The sequence below is a fragment of the Talpa europaea genome, assembly GCF_964194135.1.
Source record: "Talpa europaea genome assembly, chromosome: 5".
Classification (NCBI taxonomy): Eukaryota; Metazoa; Chordata; class Mammalia; order Eulipotyphla; family Talpidae; genus Talpa; species Talpa europaea.
In genome coordinates, this window is record NC_140071.1 from 56,748,541 (window position 1) to 56,771,210 (window position 22,670).

Genomic DNA, 22,670 nt, shown 5'->3' on the forward strand with positions numbered 1-22,670 from the left:
TGATGAGACTTTCTGTATTCTGATGGTAGTGATGTTTCTACAAATCTACAAGTTATTTAGATTTTCAGTAATGTATACTTGCTGCAAAAAATTTACTTTTACTCTATGTAAATTTAATAAATAAAAATACAAAAAAAATTCCCTGTATTTTAGAATACAAATAAATATTATGAACAAAAACTACTCAAAACTTCTTTTATCTATAATCATGATCTGTCTAATAAAGTAAAGAGTGCTTTTGAAGGTACTGGAAAGCAGGACAATTTACAGAATTTATTAAGTATCTAAGTCACAAAGAAGCTTAGCATATTTCAAAGACACAGAAATAGCCAGCATGGTTAGTTAGAAATGACTCGAGAGTGTATATGAAAAGTCTCAAGAGGTATGTGAAAAAGCAGATCCTGCAGGATGAGTTACCCCATTGAAACTACTGAAGGGTTTGAACTAAGAGGGTTTGAATTTGCTTTTAAAAAATGGTTCTCTCTTCTCTGGGGAATATGCCTTGGAGGAGATTAAATATATGAGAGGAGGGACTACTACGTGTCAGGCATTATGCTACACAGCAAGGATACTAAAGATAAACAAAATCCTGGTCACTGGTTACAAGGAGCTCAAGGTATCCTGGGGAAAAATAAATGTTCAGTTGAAATACTCATTATAACAACATCTTGAGTGTGCAGGTACATATATATGGAAGTGCCATATTTTGGGTGGAAAAAATGCATATGAATTCATCATCAGCACAGCTAAAATTTAGTATAAACTAAGAATAAACCACTTCCCAGGCATTGCTCTAAATATTTTACATGTATTGGTTTACTTAACACACAATAGTGTAACAGTTTAGCACTACTTTATAGGTGAAGCAAAACAGAGACAGGTCAAGTGCCTTGCCCAAGGTCACACACTGAATTGAAGAGCCAGGATCAAATCTACCCAACATGACTCCAGAGCCTGAACTTTTTGGAATGTTATTATAAGACCTTAACCTCCAAAACACCTGGAAGGTTAAGATATATAAAAGAAGTATAGAAATAATAGAGCAAGCAATTCATAATATGATTCAGTCAAAAAACTTCAAGGAGGCAGAAATCACTTTTAAGCAAAGAAGTTAGAGACTGACTCTACCACCTCCCCCCCCAAAAAAAAGAAACACCACACACACTAAGAGATAAAGAAATGTCAAAGTATGGCAAAGATTTCCCGTGAGGCAATAAAAAATTGTGGCACTTACAACACCACAACTCTACCTTCTTTCTCCAGTTTTCCTTCAGCCTCTACTCCAAACACGTTTCCCTGATCTACAATGACATGGGGATGTAAGGGCTCCATCACTGCTGAAGAGAAACAAGAACAGCATATGCTATTCTATTCCATTGGCAAATATAAACTGAGCTCTAACTCTTACCACTTTGTAAAGAGCAGTCAATGAAATATCCTGAGCTGTAATATCTGCCTCCTGAGCTGAAATATCTGACAATCTCTAAAAGGTGGAATGCAAGCAACAGCAGCAGCAAGAATAATGAACACTGGGTCAGTGCTTACATTTCACTGTGATGAAAAAGCTGCAGGGACACAGTATCTTTTCTCAAATGTTGGCACTGGTCACATTTGAACAGACAGAATGGGGGAAAGTCTCAGAGTAAAGGAGGAAAAGTCTCAGGAAAGCCTAGGTTAGCACCTTCACATATTTGGTCAAAATGATTAAGAGTAGTAACACCAATAGTAGTAATAATAGTGACTGATTTAATAGTAATGGTTAATTAATATGCATTAGTCCATACTTTACTATGCATAATAAATATATTCTCCAATTTACCCTCATAACAACCCACAGATGATAGTATTTATGTTTTGCATTTGAAACATGAGAAAACCAAGGCCATGAAAGAGGTAACTGGTCCAATGTTACATAAATAGTAGGTAAAGCATGCATCTGAGGCCAAAAAGTAACCTTCCTCTCTATCTCACTGTCTTTTTCTAAGACCTCTGGATAGAGTGAAGCACAAGCTCACACTAAAGAATTCCCCAAAGTAGGATGTTCCTCAAGCTATGAAGATACATTATGTATGTATGCAAAATCAGGAAGTACACAGTATTCATGTTTGTACTCCCCCATGTACTTCTGCTCTATTCTTATGCTTTTATCCCCATATTGGAGCAAGAACAATTATTTTAACAATGGGTTTTGCAATTTTGAGAGCCTAGAACTCACACTCATTCAAAAATATAGTTTCATGGTCCAACCACTATGGAGAGCTGTGTGGAGATTTCTGGACCTACTAAACATAGAGCTTCCATATGATCCAGCAATTCCACTCCTAGGTATTTACCCAAAGGACACAGAAACATCAATTCCAAAGAACACCTGCACCCCTATGTTTATAGCAGCTCTATTTACAATAGCTAAACTTTGGAAACAACCCAAATGCCCAAAAATAGATGACTGGATCAAGAAGATGTGGTACATATACACCATGGAATATTACTCAGCATTCAAAAAAGATAAACACATGCAATTTGCAGCAACATGGATGGCGCTGGAAGGGATCATGCTCAGTGAAATAAGCCAGAAAGAAAAAGAAAAATACCGGATGGTCTCACTCATAGCAGGAATCTAGAAAACTTAAATAAGGGACCAGGAAAATGAATAACTATAAGAAAGTGATAATCAAAATCAACAAAAAACTATGAACCAGAGACACTCTATGGGGGGTGGGGGGCGGGGAGGGGAGGGATTGGGGTCAAAATAAGGGGATTGTAATTGTATGGGGAATATAAAAATAAAATTTATTTTAAAAAAATACAGTTTCATTCTAAAACAGCTGGAGATTATGAAACCTCAAGGTAATCTTATTTGATCACAGCTTTGCTTTCTTAGGTAACATTTTTAAAAAAGATAATGCCATACAGTGGTTAGTAATTCGAAAGGAACTCGGTACGAGATATAAGGAAGACACTGAGAGTGTAGTTTCAAATTCCCAAGTGTTCAGGAACTTTAAGAGGATAATAAGTAGTTGTTCTAAAATGCCAGGACAATGACATTTTATACAGAATAATGAAGTGGAAAATACCCTCAATATACAGCCTGTGTCCAAGCACATAATAGATATTTTAAAAATATTGCCGAATGTTTATTAGTATTAGGATGTTATCCAGAGAGGAAGTTGGGAGCATTTTAGTTCTGCTGTATGGCTCTCGGGCAAAGTAATTTGTATTGGAAATACAGGCCAAATGGACTATTTCCATTCCAATTCTAAGGTGAAATGATAGAAACACTTCAAAATACTTCAATTAGAGTGGCATATTTTGAGAGTAGGGGGAGACACTGGGTTTACAAAGGACTGCCAGAAGAACAAACTGATCTTCAGCTTTAAAAAACATTTTATAGGGCCTCCCTGGTGGCACAGCAGTTGAGCGCTGGGATGCAAAGCTGCATGCAGCCTCTGCAGCACCAGTTCGATCCCCAGCCGCCAGGCGAGGGTCCCACATGGTGTGCAGACCTCTCCTGCCGCCCGCTGCTCCCCTCGGCAGTGTGCTTCGGTCCTTCTGCCTGTTCTGCTCCCCGCTCTGGCTCTGGTGAATTCTCTCACCCTCCTGCGCTTCTGACTGTACCCAGTTCTTGCATAAATAAATAAATAAATCTTTTTTTTTTAATTGCATAAATGATTATAGGCCTTCAATAAAAAATTCGCTTAGCCCAGGAAATAATAAATTATCTCTATTTCATGAAACAGCCATGTATACAGATGAAGACAAGGAATAAGCAATTATGGCACCCACTGTTCACCTTCATAAACAAAACTTATCTATGTCCTTCAGCTTCTGTTAAATTAAAACTAACAAAATTCAATTTATGACTATTAACCAGCTTAAATTAGGCACTTTGCTCAAACAGTGTCTGAAAAGAAAACCAGCTTGTAACTCATAACAAGAACCAAAACATATATACACAGAAGTCAGACCTACTACTTCCAGTTAAAATTTTTTCTTTTCTTTAATTAAAAAAAAATCTTTTTTCACCCTCCACCAAACCACCTATGGCTATACCTCATCTGGACCTTGAGATTATGCTGAATAAGGTAAGTCAAAAAATGAAAGACAGCAGATGGTTTCGCTCATCTGTGGAATATAAATACTTAAAAAAAAAATTCATATGCAAAGAGTAGTAGGAATAAATCTTGAATTTAGCAAAAAAACTAAAATGGTTACCAGGAGGAATAAGGGGAGGGGAGAGGAAGGGGAGAGGGTGCGATAAGCCATATATTCAGAGAAGGTGGGGGAGGGGCTAGGGACAGAACCTAACAACCAAGTCCCTAAAACTTCAAAGTACTCCTATTTTAATAATGAAAAAACTTAGACACAGGAAATTAAGTAAGTTGGTCCTGGTCATTAGCAAGTGACTAGTGGCAATGGGATATGGATGTTATTCTGAAGTCTACAGTCTTTACCAAATTTCTGAATCACAAGTTGAACTGGGATGAAAGAGAATTTAATGGCTTCCCAAATGGTCATTCTTTTTTCCTTAGAGTAGTGGTTCTAAGTGTGAGGCAGAAGATACTACTGGCATCTAATGGGTAGAGGCCACAGATGCTGCAATGCACTGGACAGCCCCAATCAAAAATAATTACCTGGCCCAAAATGTCACTAGTGCTGTGGAGAGAAACTCTGCTTTAGAAGAGTATTATTTCAATACATTATAATAAATGAAAGAGGAAATACCATTTCCCAATTTAGCATGATTCAAAAATCATTATCAACATGATTCTTCAGATCTGCTTATTTCAGACAAGGGAAATGTTATAATGAAAAATCTAAAAGAAACACGGTAAATTAACCAGGAAATATCACTGGGGATGCAAAAGGGAGAGAAGATTCTCCAAACTCCAAAAACTATGTACTTGTAAGTAGAAGATAACAATGAGAAATGATAAAACCGCTATTTTGTCAACATGACTTTCCATTAGAGTATGTGGATATAAATCATCCTAAATTATGTCACGGACTAAAGACTATGTGCAAACTTTTAGAGCAATGAAATCCTTTTGTTTGTTTTTCAGATCATTACATTTTCTGTATATTTCTTTAGCCACTAGCCCATTAAGGACATTATAAAGTTAGATGGCTATTCTTTAAAAATCTGTTACCACATTACTCAAGAAATTTTCTGGATACCTTTATAATGACATGAATTCACTACGACCTAACAGATCTATCATTACTCACTCTATTTAAAAATAAAAATAAGATCTGACCTTCCTATCACAAACTATCTTCTGACAACTTTTAAGAATGAAATTTTAATGTTTAAGAGAATTTCTAGTCATAATGTTCTACCCCTCAATTTACGTAGGTTAAGAATATTCACTTTCCTTGTAGAAGCCAAATATATTGACAACTTATGTTATTAAAAAATTAAACCACACTTACATAAAATTCAATATTAAGCAAACTGTATTCTTATAAAAATATAAAACAAATATGCTTTTGATGTATACTAATTCTTAACCTGGGTCATTTCTAATTTTCTCTTAATAATTGCATTCCTATATGTTAGAGAAAAACCCTAATATGTTTTATTAACCTTAATATGTTTTCCACTCATTAATATATTCAATTAATGTTCACAGAGTTTTAACTACCACCAAAGCCCACATTCTTTAAATTTCACTTTTAAGGCCTGAATAATTCTCAAGTCACTGTTTTTCTACAGAGAGAAAGGGAACAATTAAAAGTTAGGTGTAGGTAGTTTAAGTTTGGTTTCCAAAAACAAATAAGATCAATTTCAATGAGGCAATAACTTGGTCTTATGCATGTCTACCTGAGAAGCAGCATCATCTGGTGAGTAGAGAACAAGCCTTGGCATCGATGTACCCAAGGTCAAATTTTGCACCATCACAAGCTAAACCTTAGGCAAATTAACATTTTAAAGTTATTTTTTTCCTTTATCAAAAGAATATAATCATAATCATATCTGTACCTCAAGACTGTTTTGTAAATGAAATATAAATATATAGGACTTAGAAAAATACAAGGCAGATAGTGTGTTGCTCAGTAATTATTATCTACTGTTAGGATGTTAAGACAAAACACTTACCCATTTATTCAAATTACCACAGTAGTAATAAATAATACATAAATTTTAAGAACTTCTAAAACCAGACTAATTTCATTAATTTATCACTAGGATGCATGTACTCCAAAATTCCCTAAGACTTAAAGATCTAATATATTATCATTATTCATTTCACAGCACCGTATTAAGGCCAGCTTTTAATATCTTTAAAATTAAAAGTACAAAAAAATAAAAATGGACATAGTGCCAAATTCCACAAATACAGGGAATAAAAACAAAGAAAACAGATATTCTTTAAGTATTCAAATAAAAACATTTTATATTGGCTTTATGGAAATGAGAATTTTAACAAAGTTTGTGAAGTATAAAATAATGAGCTCATCTATGAAAGTAGAAAATAACTTGCAAGCCGCTTTAGAAATAATCTGAAATAAATAACTACAAAATTGCATAACACACTTTTTGAATTACCAGAGGATAGAATACTTTATGAAGTGCTAGTGACACTGAAATATTACATATTTAACATATCTATACAAAAAAGAGTAACTAAAATAAGTCAATAAGATCTGGTTATCATAAAAAATGGCAATAAGAATGAAATAAATCAATAAAATGAATATAATCATTAAATTCCAATGCCCACCACCTCCCAATCACATATTTTCAGATCTAGTCCAATACTTGCCACATCATTATCTACTAACAAAATGAACATACATACATATATAATAAAATAACACTGCCAAGTAACAAATAGCAATTTCAACGGCCAAAAATAGTGCTAATAGTTTGATGCTTTAAAGGGGCAAATTTCAAGAAAACATTCCCTCACCTATTATCAGATGGCAGAAGAGAAAGCAGAGCCAAAGCTGAAAGCTTTCTTCGTTCAGGCTGTGTTATGTTGTCCATGCGATCAACCCACATTTCAATCATATTTCCCAAAAGTTGGTCCATCTAAAAAAAGATGAAGAGACATCTCAAAATATGTGAAATGCTATTTAACTGTGGATAAATACTGTTAAAGGTTAAAACCTTATAAGGCACGGACAAGTTTAATTTCAGCAAAACACAGAACTGGAATACCTGAACGCAAACCTTGAATTGGAAAATGACTCTAATTAATCTTGAAAGTCAATTAATTCTGAGAGCTAAATACACTTTCTCAAAGCCATAGCTATTTAAGTAATTTCATTTAATAAACTGCTAACTCAATGCACACTTCCTCAGACACTAAAAGAGTACATGCATTTTTCAAAGTTGTCAACTTGTACTTAGGTTATAGTTTATTCAGCTGGATGATTATAGTTCAATAATTTGCTGGATTACGTTTTTGCTAGTTCCAGAGGAAAGAACAGGTTACCACCTCAACCTGAAAAGTTTCAAAGGGAAACAAATGAATCATCTCTTAGGACCTTTATATAATACATTAAAAACAAATCAACATACTGAGAATTCACTAGTACAAACAAACTGTAATTGAATGTGTTCCAATATAAAATTTCACATGTCACAAAATAAACTATTATTTTGATTTTTTCCTTTTCCAAACATAAAAGCCATACTTACTCGTTAGCCTTACAAAAACAAGCAGCAGGCTGGAATTGGCCCACAGGCCAGTTTGCTGACCCTGGGAATACTTAAGCAGGGCCAGAGCTAGGATAGGGCAAACAAGGCATATAGGGTGTAGAAATTAAAGGAGCTGCTCATGTCAGCACTTACTTGCCTCACCTTAATCCTGTCCCTGATGATAAATGCATAGTTTCCAATGTTATAGGAATATCTAAAAGAAATCTAAGCAGCTAAAAGGGTTGGGGCAGTTTCCCAGAGAAGTCATGTTTAAGGAACAATCAAAAGAGCGTAGGAAATCAACTAAAGGAAAGCAAGGGGGTTAGGAGGGAGATTCCAGGCAGAGGAACAGCCTGTACACAAGGACTCTTAAGAAAGAGAAATGTATCTCTAAGAAACTAGTATGTTCCAAGCGCCTCCCTTGGTGGTGCAAGGGGTTAAGTCTCAGCACTATGAAGCTATCAGCAGCTACTGCAGAGTTCATCCTGGCCCAGGGAGCTAACCCACATGGTGCAACAGACCTCTCCTGTCTAGCCTACTGCTCCCCTCAGCAGTGTATTTCAGTATACTCCCCACTCTGTCTTTAGTGAATCCCCTCTCCCCCTGCACCTCTGGTCTACACCCCAGTTCTTGTATGCAAAAACAAATAATTCTTTAAAAAAAAATGTTCCAAGCATTGAAGAGTTGGGCTAAACAGTTCTAAAAGAGGATAACTGAAGAGACTAAATGAGTAAAGAACCAGATTATTGTAGGCCTCTGTGAGCAAACCCACATTAAGGAGCTTGGACTAAATCTAAAATTCAAAGGAAAGGTATAGAAGAGATCTTTAAAAAGGTAGTGATAAAACCATATTAGAAAACTCAGGGCCTCCCTGATGGCGCAGCGGTTGAGCGCTGGGTTGCGAAGCTGCCCGCGGCCTCTGCAGCGCCGGTTCGATCCCCAGCTGCTCCCCGGCCACCGGAGGAGGGTCCCACATGGCTGCAGACCTCTCCTGCCGCCCGCTGCTCCCCTCAGCAGTGTACTTCGGTCCTTCTGCCTGCTCTGCTCCCCGCTCTGGCTCTGGTGAATTCTCTCACCCTCCCGCGCTTCTGACTGTACCCAATGCATGTATAAACAAAACAAAACAAATAAATAAATAAATAAAACATGCCTCTATTAAAAAAAAAAAAAAAAAACCATATTAGAAAACTCAACTAGGTTGCCATGGAAGTAAGTAGCAAGATCACAAAAACAGAAGCAAAACAACTACAACAAATGTTGATGACCATTTATATATAGCAAATTGTGAAATAACAAAATAATTCTTTCAGAGAATTTCTAAAATAAAAATACCTTTAAACAACAGAATTAAAAGATGATCAGATTTTCCTACTTTGATAATGTTTACAAATTCTACCCAGGCAGGTGCAGATAAAAAAAACTAATCACTAACTAAACCAGTCAAATAAATAACCACTGCAAAATGAACCTTATTTCCAAATGGTTCCATTACTTTGTTATAAATTTAAAGAAAGTAAGGTATAAATAAGCTTTCTGTGAGAATAAAATAATTTTATAGCATTCTAGCCCCTGTAGAAGCAGAACAAAATGTTCAGGCAAAAGTGATCTTTTCTTCCTCCCTCTCTAATTATATCCTCAATCTAACTTTCATACCAAATATTATTGAGATAGAAAATGTGATATTTACATATGATTTCATAAAACAATTGATTCATCATGTGGAAACAAAATAACCTTTACTCTCTCTAGAATTTGGTATACTATTTCAAGACAAATGCTTAGGACTAACTTGAGGGAAAATTATATGTTCTAAGCGACAACTCCTCAGGAGAGTCAATGTTTCTAGGATAAGAATTTGTAAGATTTTGAGTAAGTTACCGCGATGTTTCACCCCCTCCTTAAATTTATAAAGTTGAAACTGAAGGACATTATTTCTAGAAAACCAGGTTTTCTTAAGAAAGGGTTGGAAGGAAAAGCTGGATTCAGTTTAAATTTTATAGAAATCTAAACAAATAATATTCATATTATTCAGTTGCAAATACCTTATTGCATCTTTATAATAAATTTATTTACTAAAAAAGCACATTGATACTGTAAAACAATTTTAGTACTGAACATGTGCATTTGTTGGCTTTCTCAGAAGTCCCACTAAAATGAGAGCAAGGAAATAAGAAAAGCGAAGAAATAACCTGCCCGGGCATATTAAGAAGAGAAACAACAATGGGTAAGATGACAATTTTTGGGAAATGGCCAGTGGATGAAAACAGTGTTAAGTGATTTGGCAGAACAGAAAAACCTGAAACTAAAATGCCTGTCAGGAAAATAGCAATCTAATGCAGGCAGATTTTGTCCTCAGAACCCTGCAACCATCAGGCCACAAATAAGATTGGATGAGGCACAAAGCTCAAAAATAAGAGTCATGGCTGCAAATCTGCACAAGGAGCAACTGGAACCTTCTAGGTTTACTAAAGGTAAACCATTACTGAAGGAGCAAAGATACAGTATCTAGAAAAATGAAATGGAGAGACCATAAACAAGGAAAGGCAAGGTGAGGTACAAATTAAAATGAAAATCTAGATGATTTAAATGAAAATCTAGATGTTATATGGTGAAACACTCTTATCCCCAAAGCCTTTTTTCCCATCCTGAGTTCTACAACTCTTGTTTACACCAAGAGAGTGGCTATCAGGAAAAAAAAAAAAAGACCACAGGAAACAAGGACCGGCAAATACTGTCATTTTCCAGTAAATCACCCCACAGCAAAAGTATCAGTCTTCAAGCCCCAAGAATCTAAACTAAATCAAATGATCAGTCTAAAAAATTTTCATCATTCATTCAATATAATTAACTCTGAAAGACTTCAAATAGTAAATGCTGACAGAAGATTCTAATGGTGACTTCTGAAATGAACCCTTTCTTAAAGATATAAAATCACTCTTAATTAATTTGCCTTCCTCCACTGCTGTTCAGAGGACTTGGGCTATGGCAACAGCAATAGAGAAGAGGAAAAGATGGATTTAATGTGCTTATTTACAAAATTACAGGAAAGAATTAAGTGACATCAAGAAATGACATTACGCAAACTCTTCAGAATTAGTGATCCAGGTTCTAAAATAAGTCAATGCCACAAGGAAAAAGGGATGGGGGTTGGAGAGCTGGTCTACAATAAAAGATGGGAAAACTAGTGAACAAATGCAAGAGAAATATAGGCAGTAAATATATGGACACTCATAAGAAACTAACGTCACAGGACTTGAGAGTTTAAAGAAGACAGAAAATCCTGACGTGAACATCGGAACTGGATTATAAGAAAGAAGTAAGATTTGGCCTGTCTCGAAGGAATGGCTATCTAGAGATGAGCAGAAGTTCATGACTTGAGTCTTAAAAGATGCTCATGGATTAGTAGAAAGCAAATGAAACAGAGAAACCATCAACTGAGACCAGAAGGACATAAAAGGGAAATCAATCTACAGTGTCCTAGAACCTAAAGAAGGGAGGAATTTTAAGGAATGATGGCATCAGAGGAATGGGAAAAAGAGGGTGGATAAAATGGGTCAACTAGTAAAGTATAGAATTGGACTTTAATGGTAAACTTAATGTAGTATTTAATACATATGTTGATTTTTAATGATGCACACCTCAAACATACATGATATTTGAATGCGCTGAATGTTACTTCAATTTAAAAAAAAAAGATACGATCAAAAGATACTATCACATAATAGGAGAAAATGTCTCCAATACCATATATCTGATGAGGGATTAATATCTAGAATATATAAATAACTCTGAAACTCAGTAACAAAAAAAAAAAAAAACAATTCAAAAATGGGTAAAGAACTTTAATAGACACTTCTCTAAAGACAAGCTTGAATAAGGTCAATAAGCATGAAAAGAGACCCAATATCACTGATCATTAAGGAACTATAAATCAAATCTACAATGAGGCATATGATGTTATATCTCACAACCAATTAGGCAGACACTACCAAAAAAAGTATTGGTGAGGATGTGGAGAATTTGGAACCCTTGTGTACTGTGGGCAGAAATGTAAAATGGCACAGTTGCTGTAGAAAACAGTAAGGCAATTCATCAAAAATTTAAAAATAGATGATGCAGTGATATCATTTCTGAAATGTATCCAAAAGAACTGAAAGCAAAGTCTGGAAGAGATACTATCACAGCAGCTTTATTCACAGTAATTAAAATGTGGAATCAACCCAAGTGTTCACTGATTTAGATGAATGGTTAAGCAAGATGTAGTATATACAAGCAACAGAATATTATTTAGCCTTAAAAAGGAAGGAAATTCTGATATGTGCTGCAAAATGAATCAATTTTCAGGATATTGTGTAAGTTATATGCTAATCACAAAAGATAAACACTGCATGATTTCATTTATATGGAACTTAGAATAGTCAAAACCATAAGTACAGAAAATAGAATGATGGTTGCAAGGGACTATGAGTTCAGGGGAATAAGGAATAATGATTTAATAAGTACAGAAGTTTACTTTCACAATATTGAGAGAATTATGGAGAGATGGTGGTAGTGATTTCACAACATTATGAATATATTTAATATAGCTGAATTGTTCACTTAAAAATGGCTAAGATGATAAAATTTATGTTAAGTGTATTTTGCAATAAAGAAACTTGGGGGAAATTTTTAACATAATAGATCGCTTTTCTTTCTCTTTCCACAGTGGACATACCACTGTGCTCACTGTATTATTATGTAATTGCCTGTTTTAAGTACTGTCTCCCTTGAAAGGTCATAATAAACTTGTGAAAGTAAGTGTCTCCAATGTCTAGCGGAGAAGTGCCTATTCCAAGATAAGCAGGAAGCAGCAAAATGTGGTCATGACATATCAGACTCTGAAGTTAGATTGCAGGTATTTTGTATACCTACTCCAACATTGTCTAGCAGTGTGAACATGAACAAGACACTAAGTCTATATAAGCCTCAGATTTCTCATATGTGAGATGGAAATTAAAAAAATATATTTTCGGGCCTCCCTGGTGGCTCAGGCGGTTGAGCGCAGTACTGTGACACCTCTGCAGTGCCGATTAGATCCCGCCTGCTAACCCACATGGCGCAGCCGACCTCTCCTCTCTCGCCCTCTGCTCTCCTCAGCAGTTTATTTCAGTCAGTCTGCCTGTTCCGTTGCCTACTCTATCTCTGGTAAAGCCTCTCACACACACACACCCCCACCCCACGCATCTGGCCTGTACCCCAGATCCTCACACTGGGTTCTTCTGAGGATTTAAAATTATACATAAAATTTATATTTATCATTATAATTAAAATCACTTAGATTTTGCTGAATGTAACTGAAAAAACTCTAAATTGTTTAACATCATCTATCAGATTTAATTAAGCAATGAAAAACCTCTCCTTATCTATTCATCAAAACAAAGGCTAAGATCTCTAACTAGACAAATCTAATTCTACAATAGTCAGATATATTTTAAAATTTATTCTTCCTTACTCTGGATTTGCTTGAAGTGAAAATTATTATATTTGTTTCAGCCACAAACCAAATATTTCACATATCTCCACTTTAGAGATATAGGTTGAGTATATTCTATACATTTTATAAATCTTAATAGATTAAAAACTTTAAAATAAACACTTTACTATAATTATACAGTTGCAATTAACCAATGCACTGAACAATGAGAATCTATTCTATACTTACACAGGTGGTTGGTTTCAGTCACTTTTTTTCCTTTTAATTAATACTTTGCTGAAAAGGTCATGTCCACAATTATGATGGAAACATGTTTCATGTCATTAAGAAAAAGCCAATTAAAGGAATGAACAGTTTGATTATATGTAGTATATTCCTGCTTCATTCCATGTATTAGTAAAAAAAAATTCTAACCATAGACAAGAATCAAAACTCTGACTAAGAATTAAGACAGAAAAAAATAAATGTTTCAATTGCCATTCAGATTGCCTTTTTCTTTGTTCTCCCAAATTACAGGTTAACATCATGAGTTATTAGATATTTAAAAGATAAAACTTCATCAAATTATTTCCAATCTTTATTTGGATAAAGACTTTCTCCAATATAGTGAATTAATACTTACCTCCTGATTAAATTTATGTGCCATCTCATTAAGAAGTGAAGAAAAGAAACTAGTGTTTTGCAGCAGGACTCGACCCATAACACCAAGATAAGTTGACATTACTACAGGATACCTCTGTTCAAACAAATACAGCATATGTGAAATTGGTTAAGGTGACAAATATAAACAACTATAATATTTACCAGTGGCATATATATTTACATTACTTTAAATCTCCTAACATACAGTTACATGAATCTATTTAAGATCTCAACATATAAAAATGGTGGTTTCACATTATTTAGTAGGTGACAAAACTAGCACGACTTTTTCCCATTTATTTGCTTCAAATCATTGTGCATGAATACACATGCATATAAGAAAGGAGATAAGATAGCAAAGGAACCCTGTATTTTCCTTTGTAGAAAGGGAAAAGGCAAAGATGCATAAGTACCCTGAAATTTATTTCATTGTTTAATTTACTTCAAAAAGAGTCAATGAGAAAAGTTTTGACAAAGAAGAAATAATTTTCCTAACAAAAGTAATTAAAACCACAATTCCAGATTTTAAGAAAAAGCTTACCTCCCCTTCTATAATACCCCTGAAAACACAGGGCAAAATTGGTTGAAACATCTGTGGGCCTAATACTGGATTCACTTTAAGGGCATTTTCCACAACCTAAAAATCAGAAAGATACACTGGTAACACTTAATAATACAAGTAGATACTTCATGCCTAACAAAGAAAACAATGCACTAAGCATCATACATCAAATATGAGAATACATACAAGTACATAAGAATGCAATATTTAGACACAGATATACATCTTACACAGAATTATAATTAATCACTCTTATTAACATAGGTTGTCAGGTTGTTAATGTAATTCTTTGCTTCTTTTTTTTAAGATTTTTTTTATTTATACAAGAGCTTGGGTACAGGTCAATGTGCGGGAGGGTGGGAGGATTCAACAGAGACAGAGTGGGAAGCAGAACAGGCAGACAGAACGAAAGCACTACTGAGGGGAGCAGTGGGCACGACAGGGGGGGTCTGTCGCGCTATGTGGGAATCTCCCTGGCCGGCCAGGAATCGAACCCACGCTATAGAGGCTGCGGACAGCTTCACAGGGTTGTGCTCAACTCACCGCGCCACCAGGGAGGCCCTAATTCTTTGCATTTTAAACAAACAGCCCTTAAAGCAACTACTGCACTAATGCAGGCTGCAAAAAGCATTTCAAAAATATTGGCTTTTGAAGATGTGGTATTTATATACACAATGGAATAATACTCGGCTATTAAAAGAGATGAAATCTTGCCATTTGTGACAACATGCATGGAAATGGAAGGGATTATGCTAAGTGAAATAAGTCAGAAGGAGAAAGAAAAACAAGAGAATGGTGAAAGACAAGGGAGGAATGCCACTGTGGTACATGTGGTTTAGTAGCATGCAACTGAAGAAATGTGAATTTATTCTCTAAATCATATACAGTATTTGTAAACTAATGTTACCCCAATAAAAAAATGTTACAGGAAAAAATGGTATTGGCTTTTAACAGTGAAAAGGAAAGATAGAAACAACTATACCCACTCTCTAAAAATAAATCTACATTTAAGATTATAAATAAATTGAAGGGAAAAGGCATGCTGCATGTTTATTAAATGAGAAATTCTTATTTCATTATGACACAGATTACTAACCATGAGCACTGGCTGCTACAGATAAAAAAATTATAAATTACTTTTATATGAGTGAGGTGTGTTCCCTCTATAACAAAGACAGTAGCATGACATTCGGAATGGGGGTAGGGGGCTGCTTACTTTTGTTTTATTTTTAACAAGAAAGACCAAATGGACAAGCAGCAGCAATGGGGACCAAGAAGGAATCTACCAGGCTATCAGCCCCACTGACACAAGGGTTAAGAAAAAAAACAAACACTATTGGAGAAGCTGTGGCCAAGTACTAAACTCAAGGCAAAACCAGTTTTCTCTCTAAGCTTTTAGCAATATTTCTCACAATTGACTTATCAGAATTCTTAATCAAACAAGTTATTTATTATACAGGACTATTCCACAGATGGAGGTGCTTTTAGGCTCGCCAGTCTCTGCTCATAATGTGTAAGTAGCCTACTCCAAGTATTATGACAAATACATACTTTCATGCAGTTTAAGACATTTCCATGGTGGGCCTCCCTGGTGGGGCAGCGGTTGAGCGCTAGGTTGCGAGGCTGCAGCGCCGGTTAGATCCCCGGCCGCCAGGTGAGGGTCCCACATGGCGCGCAGACCTCTCCTGCCACTCCAGCTGCTCCCCTCAGCAGTGTACTTCCTCAGTCTGCCTGTTCTCAACTCCGCTCTGGCTCTGGTGAATTCTCTCACACTCTCGCGCTTCTGACTGTACCCAGCGCGTGTATAAACAAATAAATAAATCTTTAAAAAAAAAATTGTTTAAAAAATAAAATAATACATTCCCATGGTAAGGAACTAGTACCCATGAATGACAATATCCTCTCATTTAGAGCAAGATGTAAACAGAATGTCCAAAGAAAAGTTAAAAAATGCAAAAACTTTACTGTGGACCAAATGCTATACTACCTACTAAGAGATAAAGGATAAAAGATAACACAGTTTATAAGTAAAAGCCAATAGGAGATGAGATTCAGAATTAATCTGACTTCAATAAGGTCTTTTTTTTTCCCAATTAGATTTGGAATAAAGATGGGGAAGAAACAAATAAGTTAGATAGGTTTATGTGAGAATTAAATGAACTTTATGTTAAGTATTTAACAACATGCAGCGGGTAGTAAATGTTAGTATTAGCTAATATTGTTATAGAATAAATTATACTTTAAAAAAGCCTGTTCCATCTTAAGTAAGTCTCATTAAAGTGAATGAAAGCAACCTGAATCATTACTGCTGAATAAGACCATGACAAATACAAAAATTTCTAAACTGAAAGTGGTGTGTCTACATATCAACAAATTTCAAATTAAAGAAATGTTAATAATTTAGAGTATTTTTAGAATAATTGTATTCATCTAGATAACATATTCCGAGTCACAGAATACAATAGTCTATTTTTGTTCTTAACCATTTGCTCCTAAAGCAGGCATATTTGTCTCTCTATCCAGTTTTCATAACATTGTAATTTTCTGCTTCAAAGCACAAAGAACTTACTTCAGATATTGTCAGAAATTAGTATAATAGTGAAAGTGAAATTTAGTCAAAAATACATTTAAAATTTGTATAGCATAACTGTATTAAGGAAAGTATCTGAGAGGTATTAAAAAAGAAAATAATAAGCTAATGTTAACTATTATTATAGTTTTACTGGAACTCTAAGAACAGGAAAGTGTCAAAAGTTGTAAGCATTCATTCAGCTTTCAAGTACAGGAATAAAAGCTCCATTGTCCTAAAATATTCCCTTATATTAAAAACAAATAATCTATTCATAATAATTCTATATTCTCCTATTTAAAATCCACTTACTAAATAATAAAATCTAAGATTTCAAAACAATAAACAGATTTAGCTATAGCAATGTTTATATAGCAAGAGTCTTAAATTACAAATTTACAAATTACAAATTTAATTCAATTATTTATATGATATTAGTAACGTCCTACTGGTGGGCCTCCCTGGTGGAGCAAGTAATTGAGTCTCAGCACAATGAAGCTATCAGCAGCCACTGCACCAGGAGTTCGCTCCTGGAGGGTGATAGCCCCTATGGTACAGCAGACCTCTCTAGTCTCACCCACTGCTCCCTTCAGCAGTGTATTTCAGTAGATCCACCTGTTCTGCTCACACTCTGTCTCTGGTCAAACCTCTCACTCCCGCAGCCCCTACATCTCTGGCCTACACCCCAGCTCTTATATGCATAAATAAATAAAATAATTTTTTTAAAAAAATAACTTACTACTGGCTTACTGAGAAATTGGTTTAAACTGCAACATGTTAAATGTTACAGATGTTTTAATATATTTGAATGATAACTAATCTGTGCTGAGTCAATCAATCAAAAAATGTTAGGCACCACTGAAGGACAACTAATAACATAACTTTCTTCACTTCTGAGGAAAAAGTGGAAGCAAATAAATTTCTCTCTAGTAAAATTACAAGGAAAATGTTGTACATTACACAAATTTGGAATTTTCTCCATAAATGTTTTTGTGTTCTGAAAAGCAACTTGTTCCAAGTTTCTATTGTGATTTAAAATATAAAACAGAAAATTTGAGAATGTGCTAAAATGAACACATTTGATTAATGGAATTCCTAGGAAAATCAGAATTAACCAGGGAACTTTTTATTTCAGCTCCCGTAAAAACTCTTTTCTTTCTAAATTATAATAATCCTCTTAAAGCCTAAGGTCATTATTCTAATATAATGGAATCATTCTTAAATATCAACTTTAGTATCAGTAGTATATAATTCATTTAAGACAATGAGATCAAAAATACTATTCCCCTCAAAAACTAAGTACAGATGTACTAGTCACTCTACAATGTGCCTCTGCTTCAGTGACAGGCATCAGGCAGTCTGACAACCTTGCCTTCTTTTTGACTGAAAATACCAAGATTACATGCTAGTTCCCTACTTGTCACTTAACATCACATTTAAAGATTTAGTCATTGCCCTTCTTGTGAACTCTTTCAGAAAACAAACTCTTGCACCTTTTCCATGCTAATGCTTCCACATACATTTTAGATTAGAAATCCAAATTTCTTAAAGTATTTGAAGCCATTCACCATTCAAGTGGGTCATGTCCACCTACAAAAACTACTCAGGTTAAGTTATCCTCATTGCCTCTGTATACATAAAAGACCTCATTTCATTTTTTAACAGTAAGTCCCTGTTATAAGTTAAATTGTGTCCTCCACAGAGATTTGTAAAAGCCCTAATTCTAAGTACTAGTTATAATTAAGATGAAATTATTAGTGTGGACCCTGATGACTAGTATTCTTATAAAAGGAGAAAAAAACAAACACAGCAGAATGTTCTGTGACAATGGTAGCAGAGAACTATAGTGATCCAAGTACAAACAAAAGAAACCAAAGACTGCTGGCAAACACCAGAAACTACAAAAAAGACAGAGCACGTCCTCCTCTAGAGTCTTCAGAGAGAATATGGCCCTTCCAACACCTGAGATTTTAATTTCCAGAACCCTGTGAGACATATAAGTACTATAAATATTACAAATTAATTTCCATTGCTTTAAACCACCCAGAATGGGGTACTTTGTATGGTAGCCTTAGGAAACAAACACAGTCCTTAATGATATCCTCGAGCTTCTTCCTTTTCTCATCACTTTATAATTTAACACATTAATACCCTGGCACAAGACCTCAATTTATAGACACTAAATGTTTTAAGTAATACCACTGTCCCCACCCTGCTTCTCTGCAGCATTTAAAACTTGAATTATATTTTTCACCCTACAAGGCTGCCAGAATTGGCAAATAAAAATATTATCTGGCAATATGAACCCCTACTAAACTTTCAAGATTCAGCTTTCATCTCAACTACTTATCCCTCAGAAAAGCTCTCTATAAAATGCTGGGTTAAATGATCATTTTCATACTCCCAGAACAAAGTAAATGAATAGTTAGCAATTGACCCCAGGAGAAAATGCTCATGAATATCACCTGTGGAAATTTTTAAAAGAAATATTTATTATACTAGCCTTACTAGAATTTTTAAACAGTTCAATAACTGATTTTAATATACTCTAATCAAAAAACACTATTTTCATAACATTAAATACAGATAGGTTGTTTACTTGCCTCCTCTCAGCAACAGGTTTACTTAAAAACAGGAACTGTGGATTTCTTATTGACTTTACTAAATAGAAGACAGCATTACATACAAATACAATGCCAAACGTTGGCCAAATCTGATCCTATACATGATATTATAAATAAAATGTTATTGGAATACATGAGCACTCATTCATTTCCATATCATCTATGATTGCATTCAATCTACAATAGCAGATATAAATAGTTAAGACAAAGCTTATACAGTGCAGAAAGTCTAAAATATTTATTATCTGATCTTTTACAGAAAAATTATGTGAATCCCTGATTAAAGGGCACTTGCACACACACACACACAGTGAGCAGAAAGAGTTGCCAATAATAGTAAACACTTTGGTGCTTGCTCTTTGTCCTAAAATTTATTTCACTAGTAAGAAATCAAATAGTTTTTAGGATCTTAAGTAATGCTAAGGTTTCCTCACAATAAAACATTACTCTGGGCATTACAATAGCTAAGCTTTGGAAACAACCCAAATGCCCAAAAATAGATGACTGGATCAAGAAGATGTGGTACATATATACCATGGAATATTACTCAGCATTCAAAAAAGATAAACACATGCAACTTGCAGCAACATGGATGGCGCTGGAAGGGATCATGCTCAGCGAAATAAGCCAAAAAGAAAAAGAAAAATACCAGATGGTCTCACTCATAGCAGGAATCTAGAAAACTTAAATAAGGGACCAGGAAAATGAATATAAGAAAGTGAAAATCAAAATCAACAAAAAACTATGAACCAGAGACACTTTCAGGGGGGCGGGGGCGGGAGGGGAGGGATTGGGGTCAGAATGGGGGGGCTGCAATTGTATGGGGAATATAACAATAAAATTTATTTAAAAAATAAATAAATAAATAAAAATAAAACATTACTCTGTCATGACTGTAAAAATCACGTAACCAGCTCTCAACTCAAAAATCAGAAACAATAAAAGGAATACTTTTACACAACTAGCAAAAACACTCCTGAAATAAAAGGACAAAAATCAAAGTATTATACTCCCTCCACTTTAAGCTATACTACAAAGCAATAGTAATTAAAACAGCTTGGTACTAGAATGAAAAAGGACACAGATCAATAGAACAGAATTTGTGAGAACAGAAATAAAACTAATTTACAACAAAGGAGCCAAGAATTTACAACGGAGCAAGGATAGATTCCAAATGGTTGTTGGATTACTGAACCGAGACATGTAAAAAAATAAAACTGTGGGCCTCCCTGGTGACGCAAGAGGTTAAGAGGAAACCTATGAAGCTATCAGCAGCCACTGCAGCATGAGTTCGATCCCCGGCTGGCCAGGGAGCTATCCACATAGTGCAGCAGACCTCTCCTGACTCGCTTGCTGCTCCCCTCAGCAGTCATTCCACCTGTTCTGTTCCCACTCTGTCTCTGGTGAATCCTTTCCCCCCACACACACACCTCTGGCCTGTACCCTAGTCATGTATGCATAAATAAATCGTTAAAAAACACTTCAAAAAAAGGAGGGGTACTTTTAAGTCACAGCTTTCCCCAAAGTCCATAAAAAAATCACATATATATGTGTGCATGTACACATATAATTCATACATGTAAAGATATAGTTTAACACATATTTACATACACATGCTGATATGCACGCATACACATTTAACTGATATGATATACATATTTATATCTATATGCATTGTCAAATTTTACACCGCTGGTAAGAGGTATTAAACCCATTGGACACTGGTAAAAGGATCACTAGAACTATTCCAGAATTATTCTAGAATTACTCTTCCCTTTCTTGCCAATCAGGCAAACCTAAATGAAGATATAATTTGACAAATATAGGTGGAAAACTTAAGATAATATTCATTTTAAAAGATGACAATACCTTAAGAACTTGAACTTGACCTTCTGTAGTAATTTCCTGTAGCAGCTCACAAAAAGACTGACATAGACCTACTGCATATGTCTGAAATTCAATCAAAGATCAAAATATACATATGGCATATCCGCAATATCAAAATAGACATAAAATTAAATTTGGGACTCATAATCGATTTGAGAACTATGTTTTAGAAGTCTAAACAAAGTTTCTATCAAAAGTCATTAGGAAAAGTTTAGGTACTAAAAATACACTTTACTGTTACGCTGAATTTCACAGAAATATAAATATATGTTTATTTACATAGCATGCTTTATATACAAAATATTTAATTCACAAAACTACATATTAACCTTGCAGTAGGTAAAGCTCTTTCCTCCTTGAAGTAACAGATTAATCTTTCAAATAATGAAAGTATGCATCCTGATTTCAAAGGGGAATAATAAAAATATATTTTTATTATAATTTTATAATGCAAAAACTAATTAAATTTTTATAATGCAAAAACTATTAAAACATACCTGTAAAAACTCTGATGATGACAAAAAGATATACCCATTGATGATCTTAAAGCAGGTTCTGAGGTTTTCTGAACTGAGTTCTGGCAAAATAATAAATTTTTGCTTAAATAAGGGCAAATTGTTCAAATTGAGTATGATTAAATGTTGAAGCAGTATGATTTTACCAAAAACACATTGTATATTTATATTGTGATAAAAATATTTTATGTATCTAATTATACAGCTCAAAAATGACCCCACAAAATAACCTATACCTAAAACCTGCCATTTTTTGTTACTAGTATTTTAGAAATTCTATTCACTTGCAATAGAAAAGATATTAAAAATCTTTTTCTGACAAAATAAGCAAAAGCACTTGGTTTTTACCGTTCTCAAATCGTAGGCAAAATTAGAAGACATTCAACTCAGGTGAGAATTTCTAACGCACTTTCACAAGAAAATGACAACTCCCCCCCCACCCAACATAACTTTACATTTTTTTTGTGTGTGTGGGTCCCTCGCTGGCGGCCAGAGAATGAACCGGCGCTTCAGAGGCTGCAGGCGGCCTGGCAGCCCAGCGCTCAACTGCTGTACCACCTGGGGAGGCCCCCCCCATCATAACTTTTAACGCACTATACTTTAAGATTTAATAGGCAAGTTAAATCTGAAGACTGATCAACTTGTTACTAAGCGAATGAAAGACTTTGCAAAGAAATAACAAAAGCTGTCATCTAAGTATTTTTTCACAATCACAGACAGAAAGAAAAGGCGTAAGTCTTTACATGAGATAAA

The 22,670-nt window shown here is 34.7% G+C and overlaps 1 protein-coding gene across 1 annotated transcript in view; it reads right to left on the minus strand.

Moving 5' to 3' along the window:
• Nucleotides 1–22,670, minus strand: part of IPO11 (importin 11) — a gene marked incomplete at its 5' end in the record, with an annotated part of 133,096 nt that overhangs the window by 37,604 nt on the left and 72,822 nt on the right. Inside the window, 5 exons of the mRNA XM_084233994.1 lie at nt 6,912–7,033; nt 13,741–13,854; nt 14,302–14,397; nt 21,385–21,465; nt 21,900–21,979. Of these exons, the coding sequence (XP_084090120.1) occupies nt 6,912–7,033; nt 13,741–13,854; nt 14,302–14,397; nt 21,385–21,465; nt 21,900–21,979 (493 nt within the window). The remainder of the gene's footprint in view (nt 1–6,911; nt 7,034–13,740; nt 13,855–14,301; nt 14,398–21,384; nt 21,466–21,899; nt 21,980–22,670) is intronic.